Genomic DNA, 23,395 nt, shown 5'->3' on the forward strand with positions numbered 1-23,395 from the left:
AGTGTCATTTTGGTCACGAAAAGTCAACTGCCTGCAGGCCCTCACTGCCAACACAACTGAGCTTCTCTCCAAGTGCAGTGCTGGAATTTATTGTTACACGTGTGAAGTTTGGGGGTAAGCAACCTCACTCAGGCGTAGGCTGGTTAAATCTTGTTCTGTCTGGTCGGGGCATGGCAGTCCATCCATTTACATATATTATCATTGCACCACACTAGGGGGCTGACCTCCATGTGGCAATCAGCTAAAAAAAAAACACTTGTGATTTGTTGTGCGAGCTCACACAGCTTTTAACCAAATGGCTGAATGGACAGCTTTGGAATAAAAGCCTATAATAGTAAAAGTAGAAAATTGGTGCACAGTTTCAGAAGAATTACGCTATATACTAATATTGTATAACAAATAGTCATATTTTAGGTTTCCTTGACTGTTTGAAGTGATGTTAATCATTTCATGTGCTTATACTTGTGGATAGTATCTGTTCACTTAGGACTAAAATACACAGTTGTGATTGTGATCAGCCTGCTACTCCAGCCCATGCTTCAGTCAGGACATTATATAAACAAATAACAGCGCCATCTTCTGCAACTCCAGTATTTAAAATATTGCTGCATCTGAAATGCAATCCTGGAGCACCCTCTGCTGGGGAAAAAACAGCCATGTATGAGTGGAAACACCATTTTTACTGAAAGCCACACTGAAACAAGATTATAAATATTTGATGGATGTAAATTTATACTCAATATGGGATAGGTGACACATCTAAATCATACCTTGATATTCAAGCAAAAATGGCAAAATGACTTCTGTGAAAAGGGTTTACAAGAGAAGTTTGCTGAGCTTTATAGTTTCTGCAGGTTTTGACAACTTAATTTTTCTGGTGATTTTACCATTTATATTGATAATTGCTATACTTCTTAAATTAAATGGTTAATCTGGTCATTTCTGCTGATCATGTGAACTTGTGAATTGGCCTATATGCTCAAAGGGGCTCTTTGTTTTGTCTATGACTTGCCAGATTTTTAACTCTGATGTCAATATGTTCCTAATATATTTGTTATGTTCTTTTTCCGCTTCAATAACTGTGTTCTCACAATTAAAAAAAAGATTATTTTATCTTGTTTTGTATTTTTTTTACTTTACAATTGCCATGCACTCTATGTATACCACATGTATGCATGTGCTGCTCCCCCTCATGAGTTGTGAGCAAACATTGTAAGTGGACATTATGTATAGGAGGATGCATCGTTGGTGTGACTATGTACTGTAGAGGACCAAAAGAAGACATGCAAGAGCCATGTTCCATTCAGTTTTATGATGCAAAACAATTTTTAAAAAAAAAGATCATAAAAAATAAAAATGCGTAATAATCACAAGCAAATACTTCATGATTTTTTACCCATGGCCCATTTGGGGAGAAAACTGTCATTCTAGAAAATCCACATGGACCACTGGCTCAATGTACGCAATATTAAAGTACTCATTAGGCTCCTGTAAGAGTATGGTTTTATATTTTTGAATTACTGTTATTAATGCATTACTGTGGATTACCGTGGAAGCAGCATTTGAAGTTGAGTTATTGTGTTGTTTTCAACTGAGGTATTTGAGTATCAGCCTCATTTTTACATATCTATGTATGTGTGTGTGTATATCAATTTGTATACTTATACATATGACCTGATTATTTCTGATATTGATTGCAGACCAAAATAAATTTCAATCTAAATATTGTAATTTGTCATTTTAACTGCTCCATATATTGTTAGATAGTTTAATCAAACCACTGAATTGTTTTAGTGGTCTCTTTAATGGTTATTTAAGACAAAACAAGTGGTTGCATTTAATGTAAAACAACATCATAGGTTCTGTTCTGTCCCTTCATCGATCCTACAGAATTTAGAGGAGAGTGACTTTCAGTCCGTCAGCGTGCATCTGGCTGAACAGATCATGTTCATCTTAAAATGCAGGGTTGTGAGTGAGTCTGCTACAGCTCAGCTGAGCAGACAAGCTGTGATGAAGGTACAATTATAACACTACAGCCAATGTTTTCTCTGGTGTGCTTATTACAGTGCTTCCAGTAGGAGCATCTTGTCTTTTCAGGTGTATGTTTATGGAATAGTGTATCACTCACTATTAAGATCAGGCCTCTTTCAAGTGTTTTTGACTAGTTAGGTCAGAGTTCGTGTCTAGGTTGGTTGTGCAAGCTTAATGCTGGATGACATCTATATTTGGATTCTTTAGTTTAGCAAAAACAATAACTTTTGATTTTTTATACAAGTTATCCAGCAGTTACAGTATCGCTGGATTGAATCCATGAGGTGGTGTGGAGCAACAGTTACAAGGCAGTTTATAGCCCTTTGGCCTGTTCCCATGCTACTTTGAATCAGCAACCATTTGAAATGTACAAAAAAGATGCGTATAACAGTAACAATAATTGTCATGAAGTCAAAATCTGTGGTAAGCTTCACAGTAAGTTTCACAGCACTTTCCCAGATTTATCTCTGTTATTGTGACTCAACAAAAACAGTGTTCAGAATACACAGTTAGTGCTTTTGGTACCTATTTATACTTTGATGATAAAACAATCTGTCTAGACACCAATGAGAAATATGAACTTTGTCCAAGAATTGCTTCCAGCGTGTACAGTTCTTTTTTATGAAGTAATAGTAATGTTAAAGTATATTGTATCTGTAATCAACCTGTGTCTCTAAAAACGTAGATGTGAGTTTCTTAAATCTTATAGCAAACAGTTGTGGATCTTCAAACTTCACAATATCACAGAATTACTTACAGAAACAAGGAGAGGAATGCAGCATAGCTTTCTCCAACAATTTTCCTCCAACTGCTTTGAATCTGAATTGTAGCTGTCAAATAAATGTGGTGGAGTAAAAAGTACAATATTTCAACAGTAACTGTGTGGGCTTCCGATAAAACAAATCTGAAATCTGTTGAATATTTGTCAAGTAAAGCTGTGACATCAAATACCACTTAATGAATTTAAAGCTGAAGGCAAGTTAAGCTCAAAATAAAAACCCAAGTAGTCTGATCAATATCTTCTGCAACTCCTGGAAGCTATCATTTAGTTTTCCCATCAAGCACACTCAACACAGTACACTAAACATAGTTTGATTCATTTTCTGACCACAGACCTAGAAACCAACCAGCACTTGTTTGATGGAATACAACCTGGCTTCAGGTTTTTTTGTCTGTCAGTTGCCCACTTTACACATCTGTTATCCAGCACTGGGCTTTATTACCTAATCTAAAGACTTCTCTGCATGTGTTATACCAAGACCCCACTTTCCAAAACTGGATCTAAGCTTCCTAAGATATTATATAAGTTTATAATTCCAAAGGAAGAATGATAGAAAAAGTGATTTACACTCATTACCACAAGTGACTTTAATCATGTCACCTCAACCTGGCAGCTGTTGCTTTTCCTTATTTGACATAATTTGAACTCTGCAGATCATCTGTGCACTAGATAGATGTCTGGATAAGAGCAGTAACCGGAACTGTGTTGCTGGGAAACAGCTTGGTTTGAATCAAACTGGACCTGTTTAGAATATCTATTTTTGAAACTGAAATGTGAAACTGTCTATACTTTTCCCCCTGTTTTTGATTTTATCATGAGCATATCCTCTTGATTATATCTGATTATTGCTCATTTGATGATATTTCACACATTTAACAACATTTCACCTCAGTTTTGTAGGTATTTGACATTATTTTCCTTTGAAAACTGAAGTCTAGACTAAAACAGTAATAGTCTCCATGTGAGAGTGAATGTCAATATCAACTTCAAATCACCAGCTATCAACTTATCAGCTACAACACCACTGAGCATTAAGAAGAGGGACTTCCTGAGGAGGATTTGTACGAAGATGGATGAATTCAAGGTAGGGACTAAAAAATGCACAAGTGAACCCACTGCTCTCTGAAAATGTAATCTTAACCACTTCAAGATGTCAGATGTCAGTTTTGAACAGTTGTTTTGTGCTGACAGAGTATAAAAATCTATGCAAACCTGGGCACCGAATTTACTGCTGAGGATCTGCTCAACATCTGCTCACCTTTTGGATACGTGGTTAGAGTTCAGGTAACTTTATTACAGACAGTTTAAGAAGCTTAAGAATTTATTTCACAGTCCTCAGTAGTGTGGTCAAGATGTTTTCCTCTCATACCTCAGAAAATAGTGAAAAATGGACTCACACATGGTGTGGTGACCTATTCTAATGCTGATGATGCCTTTGGGGCCATGATGAAGCTATGCGGCAGACCAGATTTCTTTGTGGGGTATTTATACCAGGAGGGAGCCAGAGAGACCTATGAGAATAAAAGACCAGAAAGTCCAAGTGAACATCAATGTCTCCCACAAGATGAGTTCAGTGACATGCCGCCACCAACACTGCCTAGTCTGCTGGACACACTGAATCCACCAGCTCACAGCCAGGTAATGAGGCACAAAATTGTGTTTGTTTTACTTCATTTTTTTCTACTTTGTGGTTGATTTTAGGTGCCTAGGCTAATTTGAGTAAATCTTTTGGTTTCTGTTTGTCAGAGTGTGTGTCTTCGTGTTCATAACTTGCCCAAACATATGAATGAAAAGTACCACGTGCTCAGCCTCCTCCCTGCATATGCAACCCTTGTGAAGGTGCTAACTCATCAATTCAAATCAGTTAATTAGTTTGAGATGTTGAGTGTACCTGCAGATTCCAACATGTAATTTAACATTATTATGATCCCATAGGTGCGGTTGAAAAAAGCCCTTGTGATGCTTCCTGACATCCACAAGGCCTCACAGCTCATGGATTTCTTAAATGGTCTCTATACAGGTTCCAGACGTCTGTGTGTTTCCTTTGCACACGCAGGAGGTGAGACAAGGCCTCCGCCAAGGGCAGCACACAGAAAAGGCCATAAAAAGCACCAAGGTCTGCTCTAAATCCCCAGTGTACTACAGGATCTCTGACACTGATAGAGACAGAGCAGCCAGCCAGTTAAGAATATGTTCAAAACACACAGAAATATAGTAAAATTAATTAAATACTTGTATCCCTGCAGAAAACGAGTTTGGCATTTTATTGCAAGATTTACTAAATAGAAAAACCTTAGACTGAGCAACCTACTAAGAAATATAGATTTAGAAGTACAATCAAAAAGGACTGAAATTTTATACAGATATTTGTTCTTGGTAATCATCATTTCCAATGTCACACACATGCTATTATAGTCACATTCATGTCATGTCAGATTTATTTAAGTACAAAACTGGGGAACACAATCAGATTACATGGTACCATGAAAAATAACATGTCATGATATTTATATATACATTTTATAATAATACATTATATTAATAACATTGTATTTATGACTCAGGACTTCAATATTCAAAGGACAGGTTCACAGTTTTTCAAGTGTGTCTTAAAACAACAGTCAGGTGTCCATATGAACAGTGAAAGAGGTTTTCCTCACTGTAATCATTCCTCCTGTTCATACTGACTATTAAAAGATCCTTCAAATGTGCTTTCAGTGTAACTGATGGGGGCCAAAATCAATTTGCAATTTGTCCAAAAATACATTTAAAAGTTGATGTGAAGCTTATATGAGGCTTCAGCATTCTGAGTTAGTCATATCAAGTGGATATCTGACACATTTAAAGTCTTTTTAGCATCAAATTCCGTCTTTGTGTTTCCCGTTGAGCTGTGGTGGAAGTATAGTAGCAAAAAGAGGAACTTTGGCACTAAAAAGACTGTAACGTTGAAAGATATCTACTTGATTTGACTCATTTGGAATCTGAAGCTTCATATTAACTTCAGATAAACTTCTACATATTTTTGCACAGTAGGAGGACTGTGGATTTTGTCCCCAACTTACACTGTAAGTGCATTATGATCTTCTAGTGTCAGTATGAACAGGAGGAATGATCAGAGCAAGAAAAACCTGTTTCAATGTTCATTTGGGCTCCTGACTGTTGTTTTGAGACAGACCTGAAAATTTGTGAACCTGTCCTTTAGGTAATAAAGTGTCAGAAATACATTTAAATGTGTAGCCTACTTTTAACAATGGCCTCAATATTATTCAAGACAGAAATACAAGATGCTCACAAAATGTCACAACACCATCTTATAAACAAGGACTTGAATTTAACACCTTAGCTATTACACATGCATCTGTGAACTAAACAAGAAAGTGTGTGTGTGGGTATTGTACACTGAGTTATTCCTACAGTTTTACTGGGATCCCCATTAATTGTTACCTTGGCAACAACTACTCTTCCTGGGGTCTGTATTAAAAATAAATACATATTATCAACCATGTTTGCATTACATACAGTAAACAATATACGTCACAATTACATTCAACAATATACTGACATCAAAAATATGCTAAAAGAAAATAGAACCAAAATAATTTGACAGGTAGAACAAAATATCATTAGTACTGCAAAGAAATTAGATGAATTATTTTTACAGATTTTCATTCAAGAAGAACCTCTTCAGCTGTTAAAACATGTCTTAAAGCCAAAATGCTAGTAGTACTTCGTAGTATGTTGTGGGCAGTATAATGTGTTCTAAACCTTTAAAATCTTTAAAAACTTGACTTTCTTATGGTGCACCATGTTGTCTTTTTTGCAACACACACACTGCTTATTGTGTGACTGAAAATGAGTTTTCTGCTTTCTGGTTTAATGTGAAAGATTTCTGCTGAAGAAATGCTGTTCCCTTCATGCTGAACTTCTGCACATCATCCAGCAGGTGGCGCTTTGTTATACTGCTTCATTACCATACAGATCATTAGGGTTTTATCTTGAAAAATTGCAGTTTCTGTCAAAAGTTTATTGATGGAAAGTGTTGTTTTCAAGTAAATAAAACTAAGAAACACTCTCCCAGCCCATATTTGTCATCTGGCTGCTTTTTTATACTCTTTAAACTTTATTATTATTTGCTTTGAGCCTTTTGGCTACAGCCTCCCTCAAACACTCTTTATATGTAAAGAATACTGAAGAAATATATATTACTTTTTTTCTTTATTCTTCTTATTTATTGAAACTTTCTAGCTACCACTTTCATTCCATTACCACTTTTCCATTCACGTTCCATTCAAGTTTCATACCAAACATATCCTGTGTACATAATACAGTACATCTCTTTCCTTAGAGAAAATGTATGCTGCCTACATTAAACTGGCTAATAACGGAAATCTTTCAGAAAGTTGTAGTTTTAGTTATACAAATACATTTGAAGCAGCTATGGAGGAGGAAATAAACTCACCGTTTTGAGTTAATCCTCACTTGGCAGAGCTGAAGATCTGCAGTTTTTCTGGCCCATAACCTCAGGGCATGCTCACACCAAGTGTGTGTGTGTGTGTGTGGAGTGGTTTATTTGAACTCTGGAGTGTTTACTGCTTTGGCTCAGTTCATTTGGTCAGGTGAGAGCATTTGAAACAAAGTGGCAACAAATGACAACCACAGTACGAAGCAAGCTACAGGAAACAAGTGCAAAATACCAGTCTTTATGTTGACTCTTCTTCCTGTGGTTTACGCATTCTTATCTTTGTAATACTGAAAGAATGTTGGTCCCCATCTCAGTATATGATCTGTTATGTTTTTACTGATATGGCTTCCTGATGCCTAGTGTTGATTTTTTGATTGAAGTATTAGATAGTGTCAAGTAAGGTTCCTGATGGCAGTATTGTATATTGATTCTCTTTAAATCTGACCACTTTTCTGCCCAAAATCACAAATAAGTAAAAGTACACCAACAAGTATTATCAGCATTAATCACTGATGAATCGTGAAAAACGTGTAAGCAGTATTTTAATGTGGTAGCTGGTTGAGGTGAAGTTCTGTGAGCAATTTTTTATCATGTTGAATAGTTTCATATATATCAGTGCATAATATTTGATAAACTGATCATATGTTTTGTATGTCAAATCAGAAACTGTAACATAAATAGTAAAAATAGCTGTTAGATAAATGTAATGGAGTAAAAGTACAATATTTACTAATAGAAATAATATATATTATAATACATTTAGAAATCTAGGGGAGTTCAAGTATACTGTATAGCATAAAACTGAAATACTCATGTGAAGTACAAGTAACCAAGTTATCCTGCACCATTGGTACCAATAAACAAGTATACAGTCATGCTTGCAGCTAGCTGTTAGGCTGCTCTTGTGCTAAATGCTCACATCAGCATGCTAACAACATGCTACTTTGTTGTGACAGTGCCCTCCACCAGGACAAAGTATTGAAAATGTAAAAAAAAAACTTAAATTCAAGCACACTATAGGTCTATGGTACGGGCTGTCATAGTTTGTTCACCATTTTGCTATATTCTTATCAGCATGAACAAGCCTCTGAGACAAGATGATACTGAAATATGTACACTATTGTGGAAATCAGGGCTGGATTAACCCACTATGGGGCCCCGGGGCAACAATGTGCTGTGGGCCCCTGGTGACACCCTGTTTCACTCACTTTTTGTGCATTGTGTAGGCATTACACCCAACATTATTTAGTAAAATGCACCACATAAGCACAAAAAAAACTTGAAATAATAAAGCTCTTAAAACTCCATTTTTACTCCATGCTGAACTAGAAGATGGGGGCTCAAGATTAGATATAATGGTGGTGATGCTATAAGGTCCCTATCATTTCAGTTTATAGTGTGCTTCAGTGGTGCACACAGTATCAACAAATACATTTGCGATTAATTAAAACCACAAACTAATTGCCACATGGTGAACCTGGAGCCTTGGGCCTGCTAAGGGTCTGGGACTCAGGTGCCATTGTCCGCTTTGCCCAGTTGGCAGTCCAGTCTCAGTGGAAATAGATCAATATTCCCCATCTGAATCAGTTCAAGTTATGGTCTGTCTGTAAACAGACAGTTAACACCAGTACTGATCAGTTCTACAAATAGCATGTAATCAATCAAACTACATCATAACTATCATATCACAGACTGCTTCCACATCTGCCCGTCTGCCATCTGCTCTGCTGCTACTTCAATAATAGCTTGCAGCTGCAAAGGAAGGAGGGGAGAGGAGGGGGCTTGTGTGTGTGGAGGGAAAAACCCAGAGGGGCGAGGGGTAAAGGGAGGGCTGGGAGGCGGGGAGGGAGGGAGGAAGAAGGAAGGAGGGGGCGGTGAAAGCAGAGCTGTGATGCAGACAGCGAATCACATGAGCATGGATCTGTTTACAAACTGAGGGCTGTAGACGAGAAGTGGAGAAGAGAGACGGGGAAGGAGAGGGGAGGAGAGTGAGTGTGAGAAGAAAATACAGGAAAAGAGAAGAGAGCGTCAGTCTGAATCTGAATTAACATTAGCTGCACTGTTTTCCTGTGTTATATATCTTGTGGTCTGTGTTCAGAGCAGAAAGGCAAGGGAAGAGATGAAGAGCTGCTTTCCACAGGAACACTGAGGCTGCCTGCCTGGTTGGCTGGCCGTGCTGCCGGGGAATCCATCCATGTCCCTTCCCTTTGTCTCTCCATAATTGGCCACGGCAGGTTTTCACAGCCAGAGAGGAGGAAAGCAACGTGGAGATCTAAAAGGAAAGGACGAAGGAGAGGGAAGAAAGGAAGAGTGAAGAAGTGAAGAAAGAAGGGGAAGGGAGGGAGAGCCTCGTGACAATGTTTTGAAGGGGAGACAAAGCAAAAAAGCAGGGACTGCTCGGCCAAAGGTTCATAAGCAGAGTGCTGGATGGGATTTGGAGTATATTTCCTCATGCTGTCAGTAGCATTGTTGTCTTTTTATAGACAAGACTCAAAGATTCAAGACTGTTTTTAGTGTTTGTCATGCAAAGGGAAGACACAGGAATTAGATTTCTTTGTCTTGTTTTGGAGTCTAAATCTGGGTCAAGGAGGGTGTTTGTATCACATTTTTTTAGGGTAGATCACCACTGCTGACTGAGTAAACAGTGTTCAGATGAGCGACTGGTTATTTGTATGATGTCTTTTTGAGGAACTGAGAGTCTCTAATCAGGTCTGCTTACTCCAGCCCACAAGGATTTAACTCACTATTCATCCGCTCCTTCAACTATCAGGGTCAAGTAGTCTGAACTTAAAAAGAAGTGGACATAAAGGCCTCACCTTGTCCTTTTTAGTCCGAGGAACGATCTCAGAAAAGTTGATTCCGTGATATTGGAGAGCTCAAGAGCCCAAAGATTTCCTGGGTTTGCGATCCGAACATCCACACATTTGATGCATCCTGTCCAATGGTGTAACGGTAAGTTGCAACAGCTTTTCCTAAGTTCAAACGTAGCCTAGTTACAAGGAAAGGGTTTACTAAGTGGAGATTCACACACATCATACACTTGATTAAAATGGGTTACACCACAGAAACTACTTGTAGGGATTAGTTGTTACCATATATTTACTTTTACTAACTGCCAGGTGTGGCGTTAAGTTACATAGCTAACAGAACCAACTGACAAAACAAATGTTAGCTGGCTAATGTACAACTTGTTAAGACTGACAAAAAAAGAAGAAAGATCAAAATGCTGTTTAAAGATTATGTAAACAGGGAATATTTTAAATGATTTTTCCCTAAAATAACACAATATACTTCAAATTACAAAACATTATGCCACATAATGTTAGACTAGCTAAATGACCAAATAGCCTAGGGTTGGTTTGGTTAGCATAATCAGATATATTTCCCACACTTTCTAAACTGCATGAATTCTACTAATTCTGAAACACACACATTTCTCCATGTATGCATTAATTAAAGAATAATAATAATACCTACATTTACAAAGGTTTGGCTTTTAGCTTCTAATCTATTGTTTTCCCCCCTAAAAGCGTAATTGTCTGAATGTCTGTGAAGATTCTCAGTCACTTAGGTCATGGTTATCCAAGGGTTGAATAGAAGGTAATTGGACTTGGTTGTAGATACTTGAAGACTTTTCGCCTCTCATCCAAGGGTCTTCTTTAGAACTCTCCGCAAGAATATAAGTTGTTGCTCTTGACCTCAAGAAAGCATTAACTACTGCGGTTCAAGTCAAGAAGACCCTTGGATGAGAGGCGAAACATCTTCAAGTATATACAACAAAGTCCAGTTGCCCTCAATTCAACCCTCCTTGGGTAATTTTCTGAAGTTATGCTACAACTTGTGCTTAGTCGATTGCTTTTGAATTGGAGAGCACTACAGATGTTTCCTAGCAAATCTTTACTAGCTGAGATATTTCTCAAGTTTTGACAGTGCAACACGGTTTAGTAAATCACTATTTTGAAAGTAGCTAGTAGTTACAAAGGAATTATGGACTTTAACACAGAATTAGTAATAGATTTATGAATAGCTAATTCCCAATCCAGATAGAATTATTTTATAAACAAAGTTATGACATATATGACCAATAAGAACCATGATCACAATGTGTTTTTTGTCTGTGATATACCACCAACATGACAGAAATATGACCTCAAACATCCTCTGAAGAATGCTTTAATACAACCAGATTTTTTCTAGCCAGAATTGTAAAAAACAAGCCTACTATTGTTGTATAACAGTGTTCAGGTACTGTCCTCCCTCAGACTGCATGCATTTGCAAGGTGGCCTACCTTTTAGCGCTCCACTATCAATGATTTACTAACATCGTGCTAAGATTACAGTTGCCTCCTCCTTCACCCAAACCTCCTGTCAAACCCTCCCCAAACCCCCCCCCCCCCCCACTATACACTGAGATGGCACTCTCCTGCTATGACCCCTGTCCATTAGAAAATGACTTTTGAACCAGGAGGTCTCCACCATAATATAAGTTGTTGCTCTTGACCTCAAAAGAAAGTGTTAACTACTGTGGTTTAAGGCTGGTGTGCGTCATGCAGAATGAAAAGTGCCATGTTCAAGCCCCTCAGGCTGAAAACACTTCTTTCTCCCAGAGCCCAAACTCCAGCGAGTAAGTGCTTTTGGGCCAAGTAGCAAGTGGAACACATTCCTGTGTGACGCAAGGATGGTTGTAAAAGTTCACATGAAAGTACTTTGCAGTGCTACAGAGAGGTTTTTGCTGTGGGACCTATGAATTTTATAAATATGTGTAAGGTTTGCCCCCTGGTAAAGCCAGTAAGCATCCTGAGGATAGTGAACACCGGTAGAAACAAAAATGAGTTGTCTCCCTTAGTAGACTCTTCTTCTCTAGTGTACATGTAATCTTTATTGTTATGTATTTATGCCATTAAGAATTTATAACCCTAAAAACATTGATTATACAAGTAAGGTGGTAACTGGTTGTCACTTGGGTTGACAGTTTAAAATATCGGCATGAAAAAAAATTGTCACAAGTTATTTCCTCAACACAGTTCTCTCCCTTCCTTTGACTTTCTCACTCACCTTAGGTGAACGCAAATTAGAAATTAGGCACCTCCATAGATGTCATTACACACCACCTCTACACATGCACTCATATCTTTCATCCAAGTTCAGAAACTTTGTGCAGCTCATTACATTGCAATTTGAAACAAGAAGCTTCCCAGATTCAGTGTTGAGCATGTGTGCCAAAGAACACAGATAGGAACACACACGTGTGCCTCCTATAATCCAATCCCACATCCTTGCAGTGGGTGGTGGAAACAAGCAAAGTGTGGGACTGCCAGATACAGTTGTGTATGGAGGGCTATGGCTATGGCTCTGGTGGAGCCAGTGGACTCAAAGAAACAACAATAAACCTACAGCAGCAGATCCATTATGAAAGACCTATTCTCCGCTAAGAGTGGAAGAATTTACTCTATGAAGAGAAAGATACAGTACACACATGGACACGTAAACCTGTCTCACTATCCTTCTGGGGACTCTATTGATTGTGTCATTCTTTAGCCCCTAACAAGGAAATTCCAGTATTTTTCAGCCTGTGTCCGATTCTATTCCCATTCAAATGCTAACATGCTGAGCTATTATAGCTAACTGCATGGGAATCTGCTTTGAGGGCAATTTGCTGGCCAACCAAACTGCTGCCTATTACATCTGTGTAATAATTTATTACATAACGTTTCCTACATTACATGATTCTATTTCAACAGAGGTAAACATATATTACAGCAAGTGTTTAATCTATCCTGGCCTAGATTCCAACAAGTGTTTGAAATGATTCATGTAAACTTGAAGATCATTTGGAAACTTTAAGGAGGCTTGCACTGCTTGCCTCTATCTCTATTACGAAATCTCAGATTACGGAGGTTGCAAGTACAAAGTTAGCATGACCTATTGTCAGGACAACCACAATTATGTGATTAAAAAAGACAGTAATCTCCCTTTAATATTAACCATCAGAGCTACAAGCCCAACTTAAATCATAACTCTGGACCTAAAATAAAACTAATCCAGGACCTAAAGCCAAGTTATAAGCCTAAAGTGAACTGTTAAGCTTGTAGGAACAAGTTTTTTGATATGTGAATCTGTCCCATCAACATGAGTGGACTATTAGGTTTGGGTACCTATAATATGAAGAACAGCACACACACATACACACATATTATGCAAACCATTTATGATAATATGTTCTGTCTGTGTAATAATTAATGTGTCTTAATCTCTTAATGGTTACAAATTGATTCAGAGTCTTGAAATGCCATGTATTAAACACCCTTTTTGCAATTCATATATTCATTCTTGCTGATTTCTAACAGGCTTTTAAATGCCACATTATGTAGGCTACATTCCTCATGTCAATTGACTCACTATCGCTCTGTGTGCTGTGGCAGTTCATGGTTAAATAAATACATTTGTTGTCATTCATACATACAGTATTTTCATACATTTTTATAATGCATTTCAACACAGGACTGTGTATGTGCATTGTCGACAACTGTAGGCTATATTCATGAGTGCCTTGTTCTTTGTGCAAAAACACATTTGATATGAGATCAATATAATCTCCAAACTATTTGAAACACTTGATGAATTTTGGCACTACACCCGAAGAGTATGATTAGACTAAAATACGGGTCAATACCAACCTTTCATTAAGAAATCATATTTGTGGGTGTGATAATGCACTTTGATATGTATAATAGTACAAATACATATTCAATGGATAGCTTAGATTGCCATAGTCTAAGTGCTGTTTCAGAAGATTTTTTATTTTAAATATTGTGTTTTTTACTATAAACAATTCAAAAAAATATATATATAATCAACTGTGGCAGCTGAATTTAAAAAATACTGTTCTTCCAAACAAAACTGGTCTAACTCCGATTTAAAAGCACTTGAGGCTTTATTCATACAATATCTTTGCTCCTTTTCTCATTGTGTCTTTTTTTTCATGCATCCTTTCTTCTTAGGGTGTCTGTGTGACCTTGGATTGCAGAACTCCGACCCCTACTGCAAGATGACTTCAGAAGAGCTCTTCCACCTGCCACTCAACGTCTACATCATCATCCTGGGCATCGGCCTCTTCATCCTCATGCTCAGCCTCATCTTCTGCTGCTACCTGTTCAGGTACGAAATAACAGACAAGACTCCCTTGCACTTTTACAGACCGACTTGCAATACAGGGCCAGTATTAGCTTGATATTGTTCAGTTAAATTCATTCACTTCTGACAGAACAAATACATTTGAATGTTAAACTGTGGGAGGATTTAACTCAACAGTGTGTCAAACCTGAATTGAAATTTGCCTCGCCATGCCTTAAAGTAAAAGTGTCACATATCATCAACCTATAATCTTCAGTTTCTCCAAGGTCCTCTAATTTACTTATTTGTTGTTTCCACTTTCCCTCATCCTGCCTCAAACCTTTACAAGTCAGTGGTCTCATTTTCTAGCAGTGAGTGAATGTTTCATCCATATTCATCCGACTTGGTATCATTTGGCTTTCACATGGGACAACTGATATCAGTGGCATGAAACATCCACCCAACGAAAACCATTTAAGTTGTATTATGGGCAGGTTTCACTCTAATTGGCTGACTAGCAGATAGTATTTTCACAGCTCTGAGAAATCTGCTTGAAACTCTTCACAAAGTGGGTTTTAATATTTTCTTGAAATGCCCTCAGTTGATTCAGGTCATCTGTCCATGCAGAGGACTCATTGTATTACATGGAAATACATGGTGCATTGTCTGTTGTTTGACAAATCACAAAGGCTCAAGTGATCGCTGCTTAAAGCAATTACACAGTGGGTGGGATAAGGTTTGTATACTGCTGTCAATCTTCAGGATTTCTGGAAAAACCTGTTCACCCTTTGGCAATGAGGTTATGCTTTGTTAATTTATCTATCTGTCAGTCAGAAATTTGACTGTGGGATAGCACTATATAAAGTTGGGTTTACAGCTAGGCTTTGGTTCAAGGAAAACCAGATAAAACTGTGGTAATGATTTGATAGAGTTTGTTTTTACCCATAACTATGATGACAGAGACTCAGGGTATGTTTGCAGAATCAGAGAATTCAAAATGGCTTGATTAGAATATGTTTTATCAATCAGGTTGGTATTTTTTGTGCGCTGGCAGAGGAATAATTCAAACAGTTACCTCAAAGACAAAAGTGCCCCTGTAAATTCAATCACTTCCAAGGAGGTTTCAAGCTTCTCAAATGTTGTATATCTTAATTAAGAATGAAAATGTTTATTCATTCACTGAACCCAGAATAATAATAATATATTTCTGCTTTTAACAACTTACCATCAACTTAATGAAACATAATTTCAGTCAGGAGTCTCAGGCATGGGTGTGTCCTTAAAAGTGTTATAGATCTGCTCATGGTGAGCGTAGATGCACAGGCTGTTACTTGAATTTGGCATTGTGTGAATTCCAGGACTGCTTGAAGCACTATCCCAGCTGATTCATACAGCATGACAAGACATGCCCTGATAAAGACAGATATGGAGGCACCAGGCACATTATAGAATTTTCATGACTCTAAATTTCAGCATTATAAGTTTGTTTTATGGTGTTTCACAGACTCAGACGACAAGGTGCACGAGAACAGTACGGCTACAATGAGGTAAATTTTGATGCCATATCCAGTTATAATTCAGAATATATTCATTTGCTTATTTGTCTGTTGCAATTTATGCACATTGTCATGAATCCATTCTGGTTAACAGGTTGTTTTGAAAGGAGCGGGGAAGAAACTGAGCCTTCTTGGTGTAAGTAGGCATGAACACTGTTTTGAAGTAGGCAAAAGAGCAATGCTAACAATCCTAGACCTGGCTACTAGGACGAAATCAATGTGGAAAACATATTCTGTAGCAGTTTAAAGACTCACATGTATAAAATGTAGCAAAATGCAGTGATGGCTACAACAAAAGAAAGTATATTTCACCAACACTGTTGGCCAATTGCTTATGTAATCTGCACATGAGTCACTGACATCCCAGTCAAAACGTTCTTAAAGTTCATAGGATAAACTATTTTGTAGATCCACCCAAGCCTTTCGCACACTATCAGATAGTAATTCAGATTGTAATCTTCCTTTGAAATGACTTTGTTTTATCTGTTTCTAAAAGAACTATACAGTGATTCCTTATGTGGAAAATCCTACAACTTTTTTCACCATCAATGAAGAAGAAAACAAAGAACAGAAGCTCATCTGCTAAATTAATGGCTGGTGGAAGTTCAGTATCACAGAGCTAAACTAACATGTTCATTGAAATGTATATGAAAATTAAGAGTTGTACATTTTTGCCCAGATATTTGTTCTGTAATGCTGGTGAAAATACTTTTACCCATTAGGTGCCCCTTTGTGATATTTTGTTGAGCTTTAGCATCTAGCTACCCCCTAGTGCAGTACTCTGCTGTGTCCCAATTCCATACTACATAATAACTTTAACCAGGTTTGGGAAAAATGAGAATCTCAAAGATGTCTGTAAACTAAATTAGCTTAATTTCAGTGTAGTATTGTCCCACAATGTGTACAATATAAACAGAGGAGCTATCCAGCAGAAAATTAAACCAAGTGTAAACTGTGTTAACTTCTGGAAGATCCTCACTGAACAAACAAGTAAGAAATCTTCATCATTTTGCTTTTTGTTAAGTTGCCAAATTTGAGATTGGTGAAAGACTGGTAGTGTTCTAAAGTAACAGTCAGACGTGTCAGTGTACATCTGCACCCTTATTTATTGTATAATAAAAGCAAAAACAGAGTATTATTAAGATCAGTTGTTCATACTGTACAATATTAGCATGCAGTATGGTGGTGGTGATAAACTTATGCAGTGGGGTCATGGTTATGTTGGTTGACAAACAGAGTTTTATTGTAACTTTAGGAAGGAATTACTGTTGTGGTTGAATGAAAACATTATTGTTCTGACCGTGTAAATGCTGTATATTGACTGACTGTGTCATGGTCATTTCCCCTTGCAGCAAACATGTGCGGTGTGTTTAGAGGAGTTTCGCAGCCGGGATGAGCTTGGAGTGTGCCCGTGCTCCCATGCTTTTCACAAAAAGTAAGTTCTCCAGCCTCACTTGGTAATTAATTATCAAAGGTCCATCAGATTGGACACTTGACTCCATATTTGTGAACATGCACAGCTGAATTTCAAAATTACAGTCCACTGAACAAAAAAAACAAAACAAAAAACAAACAAAAAAACCAACTAATGCAGCTGTTTCACAAATTGGAAATTATACAGCTAATTTTATTGACTCATATATATGTGTGTTTGTGACTAAAGCAGACTATTTTCATTTCACATTAAGATCTTAGTTTAGAAAATAAAACCATGTGGAATAGCACTTTTGGAACAGCCATTGTCTATAAATCCAGTCCCCAAGTGCCATTAAAACCACCAGTAAATATCCTGGCCTATATTTCTTCTTCTTGAAGAAATCTTGACTAACCAGTTCACAGGAATGACACACAACTTCCACTTTATTTTGATGGATTTTTGCTGTCAATATATCAACTGAAGCAGTCAGAGAAGCAGTGAAAGGCAGAAACAGATCATCAGCAACTTGCCCTGGAGAAAATGAGAAGCAAATTCCTGACAACATACTGTATGTCGTACATGTTTGAACATGAGCATGCTCTGTGCAACTGAGACCTGTTTTTGCCCTGTGGCAAAGGTGTGACATTGACAGCAGCACTTTTAGACCGGTTTGCTTTCTGACCAAAGTTCTGTAATTGCTGTCTTAGTTATGGGGAAATCAGGATTAAGTGCACTCTAAATGAGTTCCTCTATATGTGACAATCTGGAATGAAGTGTCCTAATGAGTGCCCTTTCAGTGGAAGAAGATGTGATAGTCCCTTGTAAAGTACCCTCACAAGATGCAAGAATGTACTGCCCTATGAGTTGCCATTGCAATGGAGTGGGCTGGAGGTTCTGTTATGGGTACCCTTCTAGTGAAAAAAGTGTAAAAAGTGCCATTTAGGGTTCCCTTAAGTCTAACATACTAAAGTGCAGAATTGTCCTTTCAACAAAAAAAAGTGCCCTCTAGGTTGCCACCTGGTGTGAGAAAAACATGGTGAAGTGCCCTTCCAGTGAAACACATGGAGTAACCTGGCCATTATTGTAGAAATGAATGTATCCTTTATTTAGGCTGACCATTAGAAAGATACAGCCCTTAAACACATTTTATAGTTGTTGTGGCTGACATTATACCATTCAGTTGATTTTGGTACAGTACTAGTTTGCTCAGCCACAACCCCTTTAGATCGTTCTAGCACAGTCTAAGCTGCCAGTGACAAATGCATCAGTCGAGTGATCATTCTCTAAATTGAAGCTGATCAAGACCCAGCTTAGAAACAGATGTGGGGAAGGATGGCTCACAGATCTTCTGCTGTTGTGCATTTGACCATAATGAGGTCATTAACATTTACAAACGTATGGCCAAAAAAATTCTCCTTTAATTTCACCAGTCTTGCTTCTCGCTTCCCTGACAAGACTGCTCAAAACAGCTGATTCTCAAAATGTTAATAGCTCCATGTTTTCACTACAGATGTGTTTGAAAAATAAACATTTTAAACATTACCTATTCTCTGTATTTCATCACAGAGATGTTTGCAAAATAAATATAAAAAGTACATCCTTTTTAATACAGAGGTGTTGTTTTCCTTATAATCTGAATCACCCCATAAAATGTTAATCTTGATACGGGATGTAGCCTTTTTACCAACCATGCGTCATTGTTCTCTGCTGATGGGGGCCCAATGGATGTATCAGGTGCCCCTGTATATTTTTTCACCCCTGCCCCTCAGACAACCTGAGTCCACCAACTGTATCTCTACATGTATCACCCAGCCCATCCTCCCAAGAAAAATAACAGTATAAGTCAGTTGCCAAAAACAACCTATAGTTACATTTGAGTGACAGACGCCATCTAGCAGCCCTAATAATTGTGACCCAAAGAAGTGACACAGCTCAGATGATGTCTATGTAAGGTGACAAATTTCTATATTGGAGGTGGTGTGTTGGGTGGTTGGATAGATAGATAGATAGATAGATAGATAGATAGATAGATAGATAGATAGATAGATAGATAGATAGATAGATAGATAGATAGATGGCAAAAAGTGGACTTTGCTGCAGGAGGCCACTGTTCGCTTCCTGTTTCCCACCATGAATGTCACATTTCCAACCAGGACAGTTTTTTAAAAACCATAATGATTGTTATAGTGTTTACTGTTGCCATGACGATGAAGGTTGCCTAACTTGAAGGAAGTAATAACTTAAACCCACACCACGCTTCAAATGATCATTTTAACCCAAACCATGATCTTTCCCTAATCCTAGCCAAGTGGTTTTTGTGCCTAAACCTAATCAGACCTTAACCACAGCATTGTCACACCATAAAACATCATTACTTTTTAACAGGGATTTGTAATGGTTTTGGAGAGCACAGACAAAATGCAGCATATTAGAAATCGCTCCTACGATCATTCTGCATGGTACATTCTACCTATGTGGACGTGTTGCAGCACCAGTCCCTGTGAACTGTGTAAATATCCTGCATGTCTGTTCAGTCCTGTTTAACAAGTGTCAGTTCAGCTGGTTAAACTTCTGCTTCTTGTCTTCATTCCTAAAGTGTATACCTCAACCAGCTACATTACTTTGTGTACCTTGTTTCCCTTTAAAATGACAAGACAGGGTAATACTCTATCTCTCATCTGCTTTTCTTAGGTGTCTGCTAAAATGGTTAGAGATCCGTAGTGTCTGTCCCATGTGCAACAAGCCCATTTGTCGCCTCCAGCCTGACCCCCCACAAGCTCCTGAGCGGCCGCAGAGTCTCCTGGAGGTCTGAGAGGGGAAAGCACGTCACGCAGCACCTCACACTCTCCAGTCGATTGACACCTATCACTATAGAGGGTCCTGTTTCCCCGTTCAACAGATTGTAGTTTTAGTAACACAAACATTTTTGAGGCAGAGCTGCTATGGAAGCAGAAATGATATAAATGTGAGAGTTAAACTGTAAGTGCAGAACCAAAGAACCAGAGTGCAGTTATTTAGTGACAAACATCACTGAGAAGGAAGAAAGTAAATATCAAGGTTAAAAATATAAATGGTAATAGGTAACGTAAAGATAATCTCAACTCAGAGATCCATTTACTAGCTTTATGAGCTTTCAATCACCTCTCACTGTCTTTATTCAGCTAATACAGCTGTCATAAATGTGAAACTTTGATCATTTCATTCCTAGTGGTTGTATATGTGTGAAGATAATAACCCTGAGACATAATGACAGTCAGTTGGTTTTTGACCATGGCATTCATGATAGCAGATTGTAATGGCAAGGCTAGCATTGCAAGTTTGACTGTGAATTGTCAGGTAAGCTAACTATCAAACTTTCAAACCAAACAGCAATTTTCTGTAAGTGGCCACGTGACTGGAGGCTTAGAGGGAAACTCCGCTGATTTTACACATCTAAGTCTGTCTGACAAGTTTGAAAATGGAAAAAAAAATGTGTGGTGCTAAAAATAAGTGAGGTTACCAGACCTCTGCCACCCACACCTCAACTCAGCTAGCCACTACTAGCATTGCACACAAGAATCTCCCAACCAACTGTTAGCAGTCTTGTTGCATTGTGGGTAATATAGGCACCAGGTTTTGATAAGGAGGAAGAATGCTTGGGGAAAAAAAGAAGACATCTCTGCTTCTGCTGCATCCATTTTATAACCACATAAAGTTATAGGAGTGCAATGCTAAATCAGTGGAGTACTCCATTAAAATAATGTACAGGTGCCCTAAAGCTGCAGATCCTCTAATGGCCACTAAACAACACTCAGATTGGGTTATCAAGATAGAGTGTCAGCAAGCTAATCCCACTTCATGTGTGTATATTGGTGATGATCTTTAAAATAATTTTATTAAGACGATACCAAGGTGTAAGTTGCTGTAATGAATAAGGACAACAAGGCAAAAAACATTCATAGGCATTAAGTTGAATTTAAAAAGTGTAAAATGGGTGTGCTTCCCTCAGAAATTGTCACAATGGAATGAATTGTGTGTCTATATCACGTACGTTGCTTTTTTTGCTAAAAATACCACAATGCAATGCTTCACCTTTGTTGAATGTACACTGTATACTGTCATGAGAGATTATGCCTGTTAGCAATGATGATTCTTAAGTGTCTGAAATCCCAGTTTGCTCCTCATTATAGATGAGTTGTTAGGGAATAGTGGATGATCTTCAAAATGCTTTTTCTGAATCTTATGGACGATTTAACTGTCTATTGTGGTAGCAGGACAGCTATTTCTTTGCCTTTTTCAATATGCTTTAGTTTAATATTTCTTAGGATAATAGAATCTTTGTTATATCACCAACAACATGTCATTAGCATCATCATCATTAGCACTTCCTCCCTTAATTCAACATAGTTCACACTTGCTGTTGTCAGCACTTGGTCAACAGAGGCCAAATGTATGTATTTGAAATTTTTGTCTGCATATGACAGAATGATATATAATAATAAGGACATCATCTGTCTTACTTGGAGTCCAGAGAGTGTGGGGGTACCAGAATGTTAAAAAGAAATCAAATTCAACATTCAAGGGCCAAATGGAGTAAGAAAAGATACTTATAGCATTAGCAAGGTCGTGTATCATCCAAACAGTCATGATGGGCGCTCAGCATGTTGAGGATGTTGATACTGCTGTAACTCAGCTAATGAGATTACCTCTGCCTCCAGAGCAGCTCTGCCTCTGAGAAATGTTTGTATGACAAACTCCAGGCAACTCCAGCTTTCAGTTTGCCCAAAAATGACATGCAGCTCCGCATGAGTGTGATGTGTCTTGATCTTTCACCACAACTGAAGAGCCTGGAGCCAGGAAAAAAAGAAGATTTATCCACCAGACACCAGCTTTGAAGATTTCAAAACCTCCTAAAGCCCATCCTGTTGCCCCAAATGTGAGGGCAAAGGCAGAGACTGTAAAGAAAGATGTGCAGTTGTGGAACAATCAAAAATATCAGAGAGGCCTGTTTAATTTAACAAACAGGACATTCTTGTGAAACAACAAGATGCAGGGATGGTGTGTGTTTGGGCTTTAACCTTCCATATCTCAGAGTCAACCGACTCCATGTTGCCAAGTTGCCAGGCTGAGTGAAGAACGTGAGGACTTGACTGCTGAGACAGATGTCATATGGGGTCTGATATAAGAGACACCTGCATTACATGCTGTCACATGCCTGTTCAAGATATCCAGCAACAATTAAGGTTCTAAGTGATTCAATCACTAAAATAACACATATTATATACATGGTTTTTAAGTTATTTCTAAAGGAGTGTTTTGTATCGTAACTGGCTTTCAATAAAAGGTATAGTGTTTCAGTGATGCTATAACATTTTGACTTTCATTTGTCAAACAATCGACAACATTTCCAGTGAAACAGAATGGAACCAACCATCCTACAGAGAAATCTTACCTTCTGATTTCTAAGAACAGCTCTGTACTACAGTGATATAAATAGACATGCTACACTGATATGAAGAGCCTGTTTGAACTGGTTAGTTGTCTGAGTATTGAGGTGCACCATAAAGCATCCTTCTCTGTATTTAACATGTAATATATACTATGAGTACTTTGTAAATTGTAAATGCTTTTAAAATTTCGACTTAAAAGAAATATAACCAGTGTTTTGATAAGGTCATTTCAATGTAAGTCTTTTTTTCTAGTTTTGCTACATATTGACATTTCATTGTAATATATGGACGGGTTATACTGTTGTGCTATTTGTGCCCACTCTTTGCTTTAGGTGGGTTGGATTTGGTTGATCTTGAAATAGATTGTTGTCATTTTTCTATTGAAATTCAGCACTGGCAATGCTGCCCACGTTGTTACCGTACCATGCTAGCGGCATGGCTTTAGAGTCATTTGGTTCATGTCAATCTCTCGGTTAGTCAGTCTATCAGTCCACCACTTAAGTCTTGACTGAAATATCTAAACAACTATTGGATTGTTATTGAAATGTTGTAAACACATTCATGGTTGCCAGAGGATGAATCTCATAGTAATCCTCTGACTTTTCC

General features: G+C 37.9%; 2 protein-coding genes across 6 annotated transcripts; both read left to right on the forward strand.

The window, feature by feature from the left end:
* Positions 1-3,550: 3,550 nt before the first annotated feature.
* On the forward strand, positions 3,551-5,056 carry LOC121912012. Of its 5 annotated transcripts, none has more exons than XM_042434028.1 (6): positions 3,551-3,708; positions 3,811-3,896; positions 4,004-4,096; positions 4,307-4,450; positions 4,559-4,651; positions 4,833-5,056. In XM_042434028.1, the coding sequence occupies exons 1-6, from the start codon at positions 3,669-3,671 to the stop codon at positions 5,025-5,027; spliced, it is 651 nt and encodes a 216-aa protein (XP_042289962.1). In that variant the 5' UTR covers positions 3,551-3,668; the 3' UTR covers positions 5,028-5,056. The 5 variants fall into 5 exon arrangements, with proteins under 5 accessions (XP_042289962.1, XP_042289960.1, XP_042289959.1 ...); XM_042434025.1 differs by having other exon boundaries at positions 3,555-3,708; positions 4,187-4,450; positions 4,748-5,056; XM_042434024.1 differs by having other exon boundaries at positions 3,555-3,708; positions 4,187-4,450.
* Positions 5,057-9,177: 4,121 nt separating this feature from the next.
* LOC121912269 (RING finger protein 122-like) lies at positions 9,178-22,639 on the forward strand. Its single transcript, XM_042434451.1, has 6 exons — positions 9,178-10,226; positions 14,276-14,432; positions 15,892-15,934; positions 16,038-16,079; positions 17,296-17,378; positions 20,052-22,639. Exons 1-6 carry the CDS (start codon positions 10,202-10,204, stop codon positions 20,170-20,172), a joined length of 471 nt encoding a protein of 156 aa, XP_042290385.1. The 5' UTR covers positions 9,178-10,201; the 3' UTR covers positions 20,173-22,639.
* The last annotated feature ends 756 nt before the right edge of the window (positions 22,640-23,395 follow it).

The sequence above is a fragment of the Thunnus maccoyii genome, chromosome 14 (genome assembly GCF_910596095.1).
Source record: "Thunnus maccoyii chromosome 14, fThuMac1.1, whole genome shotgun sequence".
NCBI classification, from domain to species: Eukaryota; Metazoa; Chordata; class Actinopteri; order Scombriformes; family Scombridae; genus Thunnus; species Thunnus maccoyii.

Excerpts from the sequence above, each read along its gene's own strand:
- LOC121912269 (XM_042434451.1), top strand. The coding sequence starts at position 10,202 with ATGCATCCTGTCCAATGGTGTAACG. Across the intron at positions 16,080-17,295 it reads AGAAACTGAGCCTTCTTGGT|CAAACATGTGCGGTGTGTTT; the intron begins GTAAGTAGGCAT and ends TTCCCCTTGCAG. Across the intron at positions 17,379-20,051 it reads TCCCATGCTTTTCACAAAAA|GTGTCTGCTAAAATGGTTAG; the intron begins GTAAGTTCTCCA and ends TGCTTTTCTTAG.
- LOC121912012 (XM_042434024.1), top strand. The coding sequence starts at position 3,669 with ATGATATTTCACACATTTAACAACATTTCACCTCAGTTTT. Across the intron at positions 3,897-4,003 it reads CGAAGATGGATGAATTCAAG|AGTATAAAAATCTATGCAAA; the intron begins GTAGGGACTAAA and ends TTGTGCTGACAG. Across the intron at positions 4,451-4,558 it reads ATCCACCAGCTCACAGCCAG|AGTGTGTGTCTTCGTGTTCA; the intron begins GTAATGAGGCAC and ends TCTGTTTGTCAG.